We start from the raw sequence: 13,443 nt of genomic DNA on the forward strand, positions 1-13,443 counted from the left end.
CAATCCAGAGCGGAACTGAATGAATCTGATTGGTGTAGAAACAATAAACAAACAAGAGAGTTCTGATGCTGGCCAGGATATCACGTTTAGTAAAATAGATTAAAAGCATGTGACACTCATCGGGCAACACACAAATCTGATATGTGAATATGCTTATGCTTCAGTGCATCTTGAGAAATGCATGTTCTCTGTAGCTGTAGAATAGTTTAATCTTTATTTTTTAATTGCACAAGATTACCTATTAAGAGAAACGTGATTACACCCCGACTGATTAATCAGCCAGCCGATAATATCGGGCGATATTACCAAGTGACTATCGATGTCGGCTAATTTTATCGCAGATATGTTCCAATATTTCTGGATTTATTCACCAGTTAAATAGCATTTCATTTGAGTATCGTTGGATTCCACCAGCAGAGTGTGCATACAGCACATTACAACAATCATTATCACTCTCCAGAGTGTCAAGCTGTGATGCACGTACATGTTACTTTCCAGTTGAGTGACCATCATGTCTTATTTATAAATCTTTTCCACGAGTGTTTGATAACTGCATTTTAAGGATCATCGCAATAAATGTATATATCGAAATCTATCTCTACAAATTGAAAATAGATCTAAGAAAGATATCGGCCAATTTATCGGTATTAGATTTTTTTCTCCCCCCAATATTGATATCGGTATCGGCCCCAAAAAATCCCATAATGGTCAGGCCCTAAACGTAATGTTCACTTTGCTGCCATGGTGTTTAAAATTTGACCAAGGACTATAAAGCCTCCCCCACCAATAAAGTACACTGCATTCTTCATGTATTCTAACATTGTGTTCCCTTCATGGTTTGTGTCTCTAGCTGGAGTGTGCAAACTTCCTGCGAGTCCTGCAGCCTTTCAACCAGACTCACCTGTACATTTGTGGCACTGGAGCCTTCAACCCTCGCTGTGCTTTCATACCCACCGGCGTCTTCCAACAGGTATTATTGCAAGCAATGCCACCTTTCACATAGACTGGAAATGCTCCATTGTGTCTTTTCAATTTCCCCTTAAACTGTGAAAGCAGCACATTCACATCATCTGTTTTCAGTTAGTGAACGAGTGGCAGAATGAGCAGCATCACAAGGGGGAAAAAACAGATGTTAAAAATGAACCAGACGAATGCATAATTATGAAGCTCAGGTCAGACACATATTGCATCCACAGAAGACACATTTTTTCCTCATCAGCCACCATCCTCTGTGTGTGTTCTTACTCCCAGTCGTAGCCCCTATCCACAGTCCTATCAGCAGAGCTCTGAAATATCACGTGTGGTGTCTGCCCCTATACCCACATATCCACCAGTGGCACTACCTGTGCCATCTGTCTGTAATATATACAGTGTACTTTTTGTCATTGAGGCTGCACTCTGTGGGCGACCGCACACAGGAGATTTTTTTATTTGACATTTTTATGTCAACGTTAATGTACATGAAACTCTAGAGCCCAAGAAAGTGTGTGTCCTTTATTCCATACTGATTAGGCTGGTCATTTCTCAACATGTAGACACATGTGGGTTATCATTTTGTCAGAAATAGGCTAATGGTTGTAAATTGCCTCAGTTGATTGTTGCATGTGTGTGCGTGTGTGTCTGTGGTGTTGTGTGTAGGCAGTTTTGTGAGTGTTGGATCAGAGACTGTGTGTGATTTTATGTGCGCAGGTCCTCACATTCCTGTGTTCACATTTTTGAGGCTGTGTGCATGCCTGTCTGAAGTATGTGGATGTGTGCATGTGTGTGTGTGTGTGTGTGTGTGTGTGTGTGTGTGTGTGTGTGAGAGAGAGCTAATCCCATGAAAGGCCGTGTGAGAGATCAGAGAGGTTCAGACGTGAAGCTTAGAGGAGCTGGTGGTGCTGACTGATTTAAGACTGAACTTCACACATTTTGAAATCCCTCCACTTAGCCCGATTACCCTCAATTATCTGCTCAATCTGTGAGCGTTTGCATGTGTGTGTGTGTGTGTGTGTGTGTGTGTGTGTGTGTGTGTGTGTGTGTGTATGTGTGGGTGTGGCAGGGTAGTTCAGATGACATTTGGAACAGAATCAGTGGACACACATATTCAATTATGAATTATAGAATGAATTACAGAAAGAATGAATTGATGTGTTCCAGTAATAGTAATAGTATAAAAGTGGTTCAAATGAAATAAAGAGTCTTCCTTAACAACTTGTTTCCTCTTGCTTCTTGTCTTCTGTCCAGTGGATTTTCTCCCTGTCCGTCTGAGTGACCTCTGTCTCTGTTTTCTTTGACAGTCGGAGCACCAGACTCTCTCCTACAGCCAGACAGAGTGTGGGAAGGGGAAGTGTCCCTATGACCCAATCCAGAAAACAGCCTCAGCCGTTGTTGGTGAGTATTTCGTTTTTTCAATCATATAGTGAGGTGTTGATGACCAGTGTTTATCCGGAGAATAAATTAAATGGAAAACCTAACAAAAAGTTTGTTGCAGAACACGTCATGGTTATGATCAGTGAGGAAAATATGAATCATGTTTCCACAGTTAATGGGGAAAAGGCAAACTGGATTTGGATAGTTTAGAAAACATGCACTCAAAAGGTCTTTTGACCTTAAACGTGTTGTTATAATCAGAACCACTCCTAATTTGCCAAACTAATTTGACCCCAGAAACTGTGTAAGATCACAAGTCATCCTCTATTCCCCAAATATCATAGTATGAAGACCCACTGTGAGTATACCAAACTATCTGATTGTAATACATTCTGCCATGCACAGGTCTACCTAACCCTTTAATTATTCTGTGTAGATGGGGAGCTGTATGCTGGAATCACTTCAGACTTCATGAGTCGAGACTCCGCCTTCTTCCGTAGTCTGGGAAATCGTCACGTCATCCGCACGGAGCAGTACGACTCCACCTGGCTGCAGGGCAAGTGCAAATCTATTTATGAATTAGGAATCTAAAAAGTATGAAGCTCATTCTTTCTGAAACTTATCTCAAAGGATTCTAGTAGAAGTCGCTTCATATGAACGTAGTTTTATTACTGCAGGAATTCTCAGATAGCGCCGCCATGTCCTTTTAGAATCTGCAGATATTAGAATTACACGTCAACCATTTTTCATTAAAAGGCCAGAAAAATAAAAAGCTCAGCATTCAGTAAAAGGCTATCCAAGTTTTTTTTTCGATTATCTTTTTTATAGTTAGTTTAGAACAATAACACGTAGCACGATACTGTTTTCAACAGCTGATATATTTCTGGTAACATTTGAATTTAAAGCTCCTGTAATGCCCCTGATGATAAAGTGGTACCTCCTATTGAATAGAATAGAATTACTTTATTGATCCCAAACTGGGAAATTGTGGCGTTACGTAAATCAGCACTAAAAATATCAAAAATAAGAATGAGAATCTATATATATATCTATATCTATCTCTTTGCTGATTTGTCTTTTGTCAAAATTAGTGATTTTTAACGATAAAAAAATCTCCCTCTGGTTTCTTTTTAACTGTCAGATGTCTCACTAATCAAGAATCTACTCCCTAGCAGCAGTTTCCAATATTAAATACAACAGAATAGAAATGTCCAAAGGTCATGCTGATGGTCTTCTCCTTTTGAATGTCATATAGTGGCATCAACATTCATTTCAGTCTGTTTCATAACCTGCTAAAAACTCCTCACAGGAGCTTTAATTTCATACAATAACTACATCATTAATGTTTATTCTGTTTCTTCATCTATTTCTTAACTGTCTCCTTGGTTTCTAATCGTAAGATATCTTCCTCATTGCTCCTGTTTGTGTAAACTGACTATTCTGAACCACGCTGAATGTCTTTTGCTCTAAATCTTCCACATTCTCACGCCTGCTGCATGTCCAGTTGTTTTTCTTTTTTTCTTCTCAGGCCAGTATGTTGACGTCTGCTTCTGATAACAACTCGATACATGTTGACTCGTTCTGCTGTTTGTAAACTAGAGTGAACCTCCACCGTCCCTTCACTCTATCTCTATCACTCTCTGTTCACTCCTACATGCATATAACCTCCATATCAGCCGAGGTAGATCGCGCTGCAGCTGATTTGATAGTTTACCTGTCTTTCCATCCAGATGCCCAGTTTGTGCGGGTAGCGCCGCTGTCTGAAACTGATAACCCAGAAGACGATAAGGTCTACGTGTTCTTCACTGAGCGCGCTCAGGAGGCAGAGGGGGCCGCTGGGAAGGTGCTCTACTCCAGAGTTGCTCGAGTGTGCAAGGTATGGAGAGGTTTTGTTTTTTTCTAAACAGTAAGATAGATACCAGTTCTGTGTGTTTGTTTACACATATCAGAAACTGTGTGCATGTAGTTTATGTAAACATGTGTTTGTCTGAACAGGTAGCGTTTGTACGTGCTGCACAGTGCCTGTGTCTGATGATATAAACATTTATGGCTTTGCACATCAAAGTAAAATTCTGATGTCGGAAACCTCACACATGATCAATTCATTTAGAAAATAATCAGATTTTTATGCAGTGATTTGTAAGTTGCAGCTTTATTACATTACCTTTATCATAAGTGTTACATTTTTTATTTAAATAGGACATATTATACCCCTTTTCTACCTTTTCAAACAGTCCCCCTGTGGTCTAAGTGATACATCTGTGCTGTGCTTTGGTCAAAATATAAGCAGCAGAGGAGGTTTGTGACCCTGTATAAACCAGCTCTCTCAGAACGCTCCATTTTGGTGTGTGTGTCTCTTTAAATGCAATGAGCCCCTCCTGAGTTTTTCCCGAAAATGGCGGACCTGCTCAAAAGTTTTGCTCTAGGCTGGGGGTGGAGTCCATGGGTTGAGATTATTTACCATAATCCCACTGTGACATCACAAGGAGAGCATTTTTCTCTGTGTTGTAAGACTTATGCAGACCACAAACAAAGGACTGGATGGGTTTATTTCACATTTTGTGGGTCAGTAGACACTCAGGTTACCCAAATAAATGTTCAAAAACACTGTCAAAGTGTTTTTTTTTTAAATATGTCCCCTTTAAATGTATGTGTTGGATCTCCCAGCAGTTTAGTTGACTGTTCATTTCAGATGATTAAGTATCATAACTCTTATAAATAGCATTTTCTGACTGTTAAATGTCCTATTTTTTCCTTCAATGTGGTTGATCATCAAATGGTTCTCATGAAATATTTTTATATAAAAATGTAAACTGATTAAACCTCTTATTTGCATAATCTGATCTTTTTAGGTCCACGTAGGTTGCGTTAGTAAGGATAATGTAGAACAATGATTTACGTTTGACCTAAAGACAAATTTTAATTTGACTTCTTGTGGTGTAGAACGACATCGGAGGCCAGAGGAGTTTAGTGAATAAGTGGAGCACCTTCCAGAAGGCTCGTATGGTGTGCTCTGTTCCAGGACCAGACGGCCTACAGACACACTTTGATCAGCTGCGTGAGTACATACAAACAACATGTGACACATGTTACATACACAGTGAAACAAATCAGACACGCCTCATTAAGATACTCAGCCAGTATGTGTGTGTGTGTTTGTGTTTATAAGTATGAAACTGTAACGGAGTTTTGAACTTCCTACTCAAATGTTTCGAGGTTACAGCGGAAAGTTTACAGACTTCAGAAACTCAGAGCTCGATTAACGCTTAAACAGTGTGTTCCTGTGCGCGTGTGTGTATGTGCGTGTCTGTGTGTGTGGGTATGCAGGGCTCCACTGTTGCCACGGTGATCAACAGCCCTGTCGGTCACCTTGGGTTCGTCTTCGTTCCTCAGCCTTGGTAACCACGGCAACTGGCCTCAACTTTCAATTTCTGTGGGTTTTTTCATTATCAAGGGTTTGCGCCAGTTTCCTCCTGTTGGCTCAATGTGTGTGTGTGTGTGTGTGTGTGTGTGTGTGTGTGTGTGTGTGTGTGTTTAGGAGCAGGTCCATGTAGGCGTGAGTCTTAATGTGTATTTTGAGCAAATTAGGCAGCATGCTTCAGTACTCTCTGTGTATAGCATTTTAAAGATCCCACATAAGCACACAGGTGTCTTTTAAACTGTTCTGGGAATAACATGAGTTCATCAAACCTCCAGTACTTATCAAAATGCTCATTAGTTTGTAGGTTTGGAGTTAGCTGGCTTATATGGTATGAACGCCAAGTGAGAGTGGCAAATGTGCTGCAACACAATCAATACTGCAGCGTCAAGGAGCCCATCTCCCGATAAAATACAGATAGCAGAGGATGGTTTCGATCCATCGACCTCTGGGTTATGGGCCCAGCACGCTTCCGCTGCGCCACTCTGCTGTAAACCACCCCAGATGGGACTCGAACCCACAATCCCTGGCTTAGGAGGCCAGTGCCTTATCCATTAGGCCACTGGGGCTTGTGTGAGTAGCACAATAGGCAGGCGTTATGTTGGGGTCCAGTGGAAAAATACAAAGAGAGAGACAATACGCAGACAAAGCAGAGAGGGACATAAACAGCAGGGAGCCGACATGATGTGCAGAGCAGTGAAAACAGCCAACGAGAGACAAAAAGCAGTTATATAGTGAAGGAACAACACTTAGGCCCGGAGCACAGACTGTTTTCTGCTGTGTTTGTTTCTGGAAAGCCACATACTGTGTCAGGGCATTCAAAACTATAAATGCTTACAGCTGAAGGATAGATCTACATTCAGACCTCCTTTGAAAATTCTCCAGCAGACCTTACCTAAAAGATAATCAATTTCAGACACAATGAGGTGTATGACTCACCCAGGAAACTAGCTTATACAAGTTCACTGCGCTATCGTTCCATGAAAACTGAAGCAGAGTATCATGTCAGAGATCTTCAGTTGGACTTGAACACCTTTTCATAAGTTGTTTTCACATGTGCAATCACATCAGAACCAACTGTGAAAATGTTAGCGTCGTAAGATGCTTAACTAAAGCCGTTTTCACATTTGCACTCCTGAAAATATCTAGATCATTTCAGCAGGACTGCTCCGGTTATTCTCCTGAACTGGCTGTTCACATATGCTCCTCACAGCGGGAGACAGAGTCTGCAACAGAGTCTGCTATAGGATGCTATAATGAGAATATTTTCCTTAATATCAATGCTACGTATAGTTCCACGGATTCATGCTAGGGGTCTGGCAGGAGAAACTCCGGGTGAAGTCCTAGGGAAATATTCTGCTATTTGCTCCCCTGGCAAATATCAGGAGTTTTGTCAGGAATCTTCTGCAAGTGCAAAAGCCCTTATACAGAGATTTTGCTATAGTACAATAAGGAAGCTCGGGTGTAACTCTGGCTTTGGTTTTATACTGAACCAGTCCTAAACCAATCATATCGCTGCGCCAGTGTGTGATTTTTATGCTGTGCTAGCATTGTGAGAGCAAAAGAGGCCTTACCTGTAAACAAGTAGTGTTATCATCATCATGCACACATTCACTATGCTTGTGGACATTTTGTTAATGGGAATTTTAAGACTTAATGACTTTTGACTTAATGTTGGGAAATCTGTCTTTTATCTTAATTAAGGCATGAACTATATTATTGGACTAGCTCTGTGTAATGTTTCTATTATTTGTGCCTAGCAGCATCTAGTTTAATAGATTAAACACTGGATTATTTCAAGTGATAAACCTCTTCGTTGTGGAACCTTTGCTCTTCCACTGCACCATGTAGCTGTCTGTCATATCAGAAGGGACTGTAACCAACAATCATTGGAGGCCAGTTCATCATCTTTAAGGCCAATGGGACTTCAACATATAAGCATTTCAGAAATGCAGATAGAAAGCAGTGAACTGGAGGTATAGGGGATTTTGAGAGCAGACTGGTTTCTTATCTTTGCTGTCTCTGTAAACAGAAGATTCTCAGGGTAAAAGACGTGACTCTTCTGCTCACACACGCACATGCAAACACACACAAACATACATCTTTAGAGATGTTACACACATTTCGAGCCACAGCCTGTCTGTGTACACAAGGAAGTTTGGACTTGTCCTGAGCATAAACATTTCTACACAGCATGCCTCTGACCACGTTTGACACATCTGATAAGGGGGGAAAACTTGTTTGTGAATACACTTCAGCGCACACACACACATGTACACACCCACCCACCCACACACACACAAACAAACAAAACCACAAACCCATATACAGGAGATTAACCCATCAGGTTAAGAATGCTGTCAGTGTTGTGTTTATGCCACGCTCCACCACACAGAAACACTACAAATCCCATAAACCCCCGACTGTCTGCGGGTCCTTTATTGAAGCAGCGGGTACCACCTGGTTGTTTGTCTGTGAGTGTGTGTGTGTTTGTGTGTATTTTTTAACAGATTTGTTTTATTTTACTGAATAGAATCACATATGTCATCATCTGTCACATTAAATTACATTATAATTCAATGAATTAGAAATTTAAAAAGGACTTGAGGTGTTGATAAAAGACAGCCCAATACATTTGAATCTGCACAAGCACAATAATAGCTGATAGATTACAGTATATAAAATGTATTTACATAAATATATGACTAACTTCTGCAACAATGTCTCAATAACTGGAACTGGTCAGAACAGAACTGTATCTGATTTTGGACAGGACTGAAATTATCACATTTTTGGAGGCATCAAATTGAAAAAAGAACGCATCTTGGAGAGCACTGACTCATGCAGCCAAACAATTTACTTGCACTGCACCAGTCATAAATCAGAACTTTTTTTTTTAAGTAATACAGATAGAGAATGGGGTGGTTTTCATTTCAGAACATTTCAAGGTTACATAGTTCCTGAAAAAACACAGTGTATGTGTGTGTGTGTGTGTGTGTGTGTGTGTGTGTGTGTGTGTGTGTGTGCTATGTCTGATGAATCGTAACTTTTAGAGGCAGCTTGAGAATGAATGACAATACATCTTTAACAGAGTCCATTGTTTATAGCTTTGACTGTGTTTTAAAGCCCTGAATGATGAATAACCACAATGATCAAGCCTGGGCAAATCACAACATGCTTCTGTATTTAAAGTTTACAACTATGTATTTTTTTTTTTTTTTGTTATTTTAAGACCATTTAAATAGTTTATTCACATCTCTTTCCTGTATTGCATTTTTGTGGCTGACTCACATATATGATAAACTTTCGGTCTTCCTGTAGGCTTTTTTATTTGATCAAGCATCAGGATTTTGATGGACTGACTTATGACACAGGATCACTTTGAGTTTGCTTTCCAGATGTTTTGCTGTCTGTTGTTGTAGAGGCTGTGTTCACTTCCATTAGGATCACTGTTAAAGTGATGTGTCTGGCTCTTGTTGTCGATGTAGCTCATTGTGTGAAATTGTAAGTCAAGCATCATTGAACCACAATTATTCCAAACCAAACAGTCGAGTGGAAGTGGCTCGTGTTTACTTTCTTCCCTCTCATGGAGGATAGATTTTCTTTCCACTGCCACAGGGAAGGATTCTCCGCTATTTACTGCTGCCGTGTTGTGGTTGTTGTTGTTGTTGTGGAGATGTCATGCTATGAGGTTTTGGAGCAGGAGAGAGACGGTCCTTTGTGGCCTGACTCTGAGTCATAACACCAGAGACACTGAGGTATTTTCATGCATTTTGGGCATTTATTTCGCTCTGTCTGTGTGTGTGTGTGTGTGTGTGTGTGTGTGTGTGTGTGTGTGTGTGTGTGTGTGTGTGTGTGTGTGTGTGTGTGTGTGTGTGTGTGTGTGTGAGAGAGAGAGTCAATGTTCCAGACATAAGACAGCACCCATATCCTCGTCACTGCATCACCCACTGATGCCGGAAAGGAATAAAGAGGTATTTATGTTAAGAAGGACGTCACTGGAAAAGCGTGGGACTGAACTGAAGGCAGAGGGTTACTTCTTGAAAAAGACACGAGAAGAAAGCTTAAGGAGAAGATTATATAATATATTTTCAAGTTTTAACCAATTAAGCCCAGGGAGATGAAAAAAATAAACTGTCATCTTCCCAGCCCCTCGGTCTGTAGCAAATGCAACAAAGGACGGAGTAAAAGAATTTGGTTGATAAATTGAACATTGACCATTGTAGAGATAACAAAGGAAATAGAAAGGGGGATGAGCCGAGGGTTACTGAGAGGACAGAGAGAGAGATCTGGAGAAAAAACTCACCAACCGTCTGGATGTTTGCATAAAAAAATTGGTATCAGTTGGTATAAATACCAATAGTTCCGAGTTCATTTAAAATATTATAACCAATCAGTAAACTTTTTTTTTTCAACGCAGCTAAAACATCAACCTAGACCAGGGCTTCCCAAATGTTGCAATGCTAAGGACCCCACTATAGGGTTAGTCTCTGACAGGAGACCTCCCTCTTACTTAAATTCCTTGTACATTACAATAGCAAAAAAATAAAACTTCTTAATTCGATGTATTTTTGTGAACAGTCAGTGATCTTTTCTGTCTTACTGTTACTGTTGATTAATGTTAACAGTAAATATATTTATCTGATAAATCAGTGTCACTCACTGCAGCTTCTCAATTCTGATTGGCTAATGAGTGGTGTTTTATTTCTTTCAATTGAAAGATCGGTGTAGAAAAGGAACACATAGATCCATTCCCCCCCTCCCTCCCCCTACTTTCCTTCAAGTTTTCACAGCCCCCTAGCGTCCCCTGTCTTTTGACATTATAACAAAAGCATGCCACCACAGTGTTGCACTCAGCAGAGCAACAAAGGCAAATTCTCTCTTTTCTAGTTCAAAGATGTATCGTTCCTCTGCTTGAAACAAATCTGTTTCAGCAAGGTACAGGCTGAAGAAGCTCCAGGTTTGTAAGTGAGAATCTATTGCTACACATGTGGACACTAGAAACGTATTAGTGTTTATATTGTCCAGTGTCGGTGATGTTTGATACTGTCCAAAATATTTCCTGTTTTTCTTGAAAAAATGAAACTTCTTCGACTCTTAATCTCTATATTGACCCTACAACCATGATGGATGAAAGCTGAATTCATGCACTGCAGGTGTGACCTCTCTTGGAAATGAATGTTTTATCTGCAACATTACTTCATCTTCAGGCCATTCTTTTTTTGCCTTTGGTGCTGACTTTGGCACTACTGAGTAATAGAGAGAGGCTAAGAGAGAGAATGAAGAGGCGATAATGTAGATAGATCAGTGATACATAAGACTGAGCCATCAGGACGCCCAACCCTGACCCATTCATCTGACAAATGCTTTCCCACTTTTTACTGCATAATTACCTCATCAACAAAAACACTCTTTGTTTGAAGTGGGGTTGAAAACTTGTTTTGTGATAGGGGAGAGTATTAATCATGTTGTGACTCCTCTATTCAGCTTTTCTAATTCATCATAGCTTGTTTGACAACACTTGAATGGAAGCCCAGTTCATCAGAAGGAGAAACAGAGGAGAGAGTTAAAGGGAGAAAGGAGGAGGTTGTTGATGGCCGTATGAGGAGGAGGGATTATAAAAGAGGGTGAGGGGGGATAGATGAAGTAGGACAAGTCAGAGGAGGGTAGAGGTTAAAGAACGAGGTGTTGACCAGATAAGAGAAGAAAGAAATAGGAGGAGAAGAAGATGAAGAAATCAGAGGCAGAGGAGAGACGATGAGAAAAGAGAAGGTCAGGAGATGAGCGAGAACGAAGAAATAGGTTATTTAGAAGAGGATTGGAAATAAATGGTGGCTTCAGGACAGGGGAAAGTGAGAAAACAGAACCAAGTGAGTGATGAAGAAAAGCTGGCTGGTATTTAAAGGTCAGTTAAAACTTCATCAGTGGAAGTTGCTGAGGCTAAGGCAGAATGTACCTTCACATTAGCAAGTGTTTACTACAGCCTCCCTTCTGAAGTTATTTGTTTTGATCTGTTCTGATTCCTCTCTTGTTCCAGATTTCCTCTTGACTTAATTCAGGTTGGACCAGTTGCAACTTTTTGGGGTAAAGGTCTAAATAGAGCTCGACCGATTAATCAGCCAGCCGATAATATTGGCCAATGTTAGCATATCAAGTGGCTATCGGTATGGGCTAATTTTATCGCAGATATGTGCAGATATTACTAGACCTATTCACCAGTCAACTAGCATTTCATTTGAGTATCCTTGAATTACACTAGCAGTTATCTTTCTGGCTGTCACCAGCAGAGGGCGTAAGGAATGATGCAAATACATACACAGTTAATGTCCAGTTGAGTGACCATCATGTCTTCATTATTTTTATTTTCCACAAGTGTATGATAACTTCATTTGAGGGATCAACAGAATAAATATGTATATCGTTATCTATCTATCTCTACAGATTGAACATAGGTCTAAGAAAGATATCGGCCAATATATCGGTTTTAGGAGTTCTTCCTGTCCCTAATATCGGTATCAGCCCCAAATATCCAATATCAGTTGGGCCCTAGTTCTGAATCTGCAGTCGCATCACTTTTAGACAATCTGGACTGTAGTTCATACAACAAACAAATATTTATATAGTTAGGTCATGTTAAACGTCTTTGTGTTATGCTGAACCAAAAGTGAATTTATTGTATTGTTAGCCACCATGCCTGGCAGCCCAACATTACGTCACATATCCAGATGTTCCAATGGGTTTAAGCATCTAGGCGCAATTTTTCTCTGATCCTATTGATAACATCATAACATATAAAGAAGAGAAGGTTCCAGACCAATTCTTGTTCACTAATCCAGTCTAGGTTCTCAATCATCAGTGGTAGCACTTTCTCTTTTATCTCTTCAGTGTAAAACACAGGTTTTTGTGCTAACACTACCCAGAAGTGTGACATTTAAATAAATTGGTCCAATGGGCAGACAGAAAGGCAACAGAGAGAAAGGAAAGGAAACACTACCGCCCAAAGGTATTGGGGATTAATAATGTGAAGTGAAGCTAAAAGGGGGTGAGGGCTGATGGGAGGTAGACAAAGGGGGAGAGAAGGAGTGGAATGGGGTCAGGGAGGGAGGGATGGAGGAGATGGAGACATCGAAAAGTGAAGGGAGGGAAGAGGAAGCAGGAGAAAACAACAGGAAGGAGATCCCAGGGGAACAAATGAATCGATTTTCCCATTTGACAGACTGTAACACTTTTAAAAGTTAAAGCCATGTTCGAGCCAAGTGCCACATCCTGCTGGATAGATTACCAATCTTTAAAAGAGGTTAAAGGAAGAGTTTCAGAGAAACATTTTTTTCTAAATGGGTGGAGAGAGCTTTTTTAAATGGTAATCATAAAATTGAAGGAGCCTATCCAAAGAAAATAAAACATAAAATGTTGAGTTTTATTTCTCATGTAGATTTTCTGGTAAATCAGTTCCATCTTGAAAAAAAGGAAAACAGCCTTTTATGAGACCAGAGAGGGTATAAATGTCCTTGAGTGCCACCTTGGAAGAGTAGACAGCTTCAAATGGATTTCTCTCTCCGTACATTAATGGTAAAATTGAAACAGACATGGAAATGGGGATAGCAGCGATGGCCGGAGGGGAACAAATGTGTAATGGTGAAAAAATATGTTTTGGCTGAAGGAAAAGGGCCAAT

General features: G+C 40.3%; 1 protein-coding gene, 1 long non-coding RNA gene and 2 other non-coding genes across 5 annotated transcripts in view; 2 read left to right on the forward strand and 2 right to left on the reverse strand.

The window, feature by feature from the left end:
• Positions 1-13,443, forward strand: part of LOC132989517 (uncharacterized) — a 216,555-nt gene that overhangs the window by 181,358 nt on the left and 21,754 nt on the right. The gene's annotated exons all lie outside the window — the stretch shown is intronic.
• The window catches only part of sema3h (sema domain, immunoglobulin domain (Ig), short basic domain, secreted, (semaphorin) 3H), a 67,314-nt gene that overhangs the window by 32,117 nt on the left and 21,754 nt on the right, over positions 1-13,443 (forward strand). For both annotated transcript variants that reach the window (XM_061057204.1, XM_061057205.1), the window contains exons 4-8: positions 851-970; positions 2,280-2,373; positions 2,789-2,908; positions 4,083-4,228; positions 5,296-5,410. In XM_061057204.1, coding sequence (XP_060913187.1) covers positions 851-970; positions 2,280-2,373; positions 2,789-2,908; positions 4,083-4,228; positions 5,296-5,410 — 595 coding nt within the window. The remainder of the gene's footprint in view (positions 1-850; positions 971-2,279; positions 2,374-2,788; positions 2,909-4,082; positions 4,229-5,295; positions 5,411-13,443) is intronic.
• On the reverse strand, positions 6,189-6,260 carry trnam-cau (transfer RNA methionine (anticodon CAU)). Its single transcript has one exon. It is a non-coding gene; the product is annotated as a tRNA-Met (tRNA).
• trnar-ccu (transfer RNA arginine (anticodon CCU)) lies at positions 6,267-6,339 on the reverse strand. The gene has a single exon. It is a non-coding gene; the product is annotated as a tRNA-Arg (tRNA).

Source organism: Labrus mixtus, chromosome 15 (assembly GCF_963584025.1).
Source record: "Labrus mixtus chromosome 15, fLabMix1.1, whole genome shotgun sequence".
In the NCBI taxonomy this organism is placed as follows: Eukaryota; Metazoa; Chordata; class Actinopteri; order Labriformes; family Labridae; genus Labrus; species Labrus mixtus.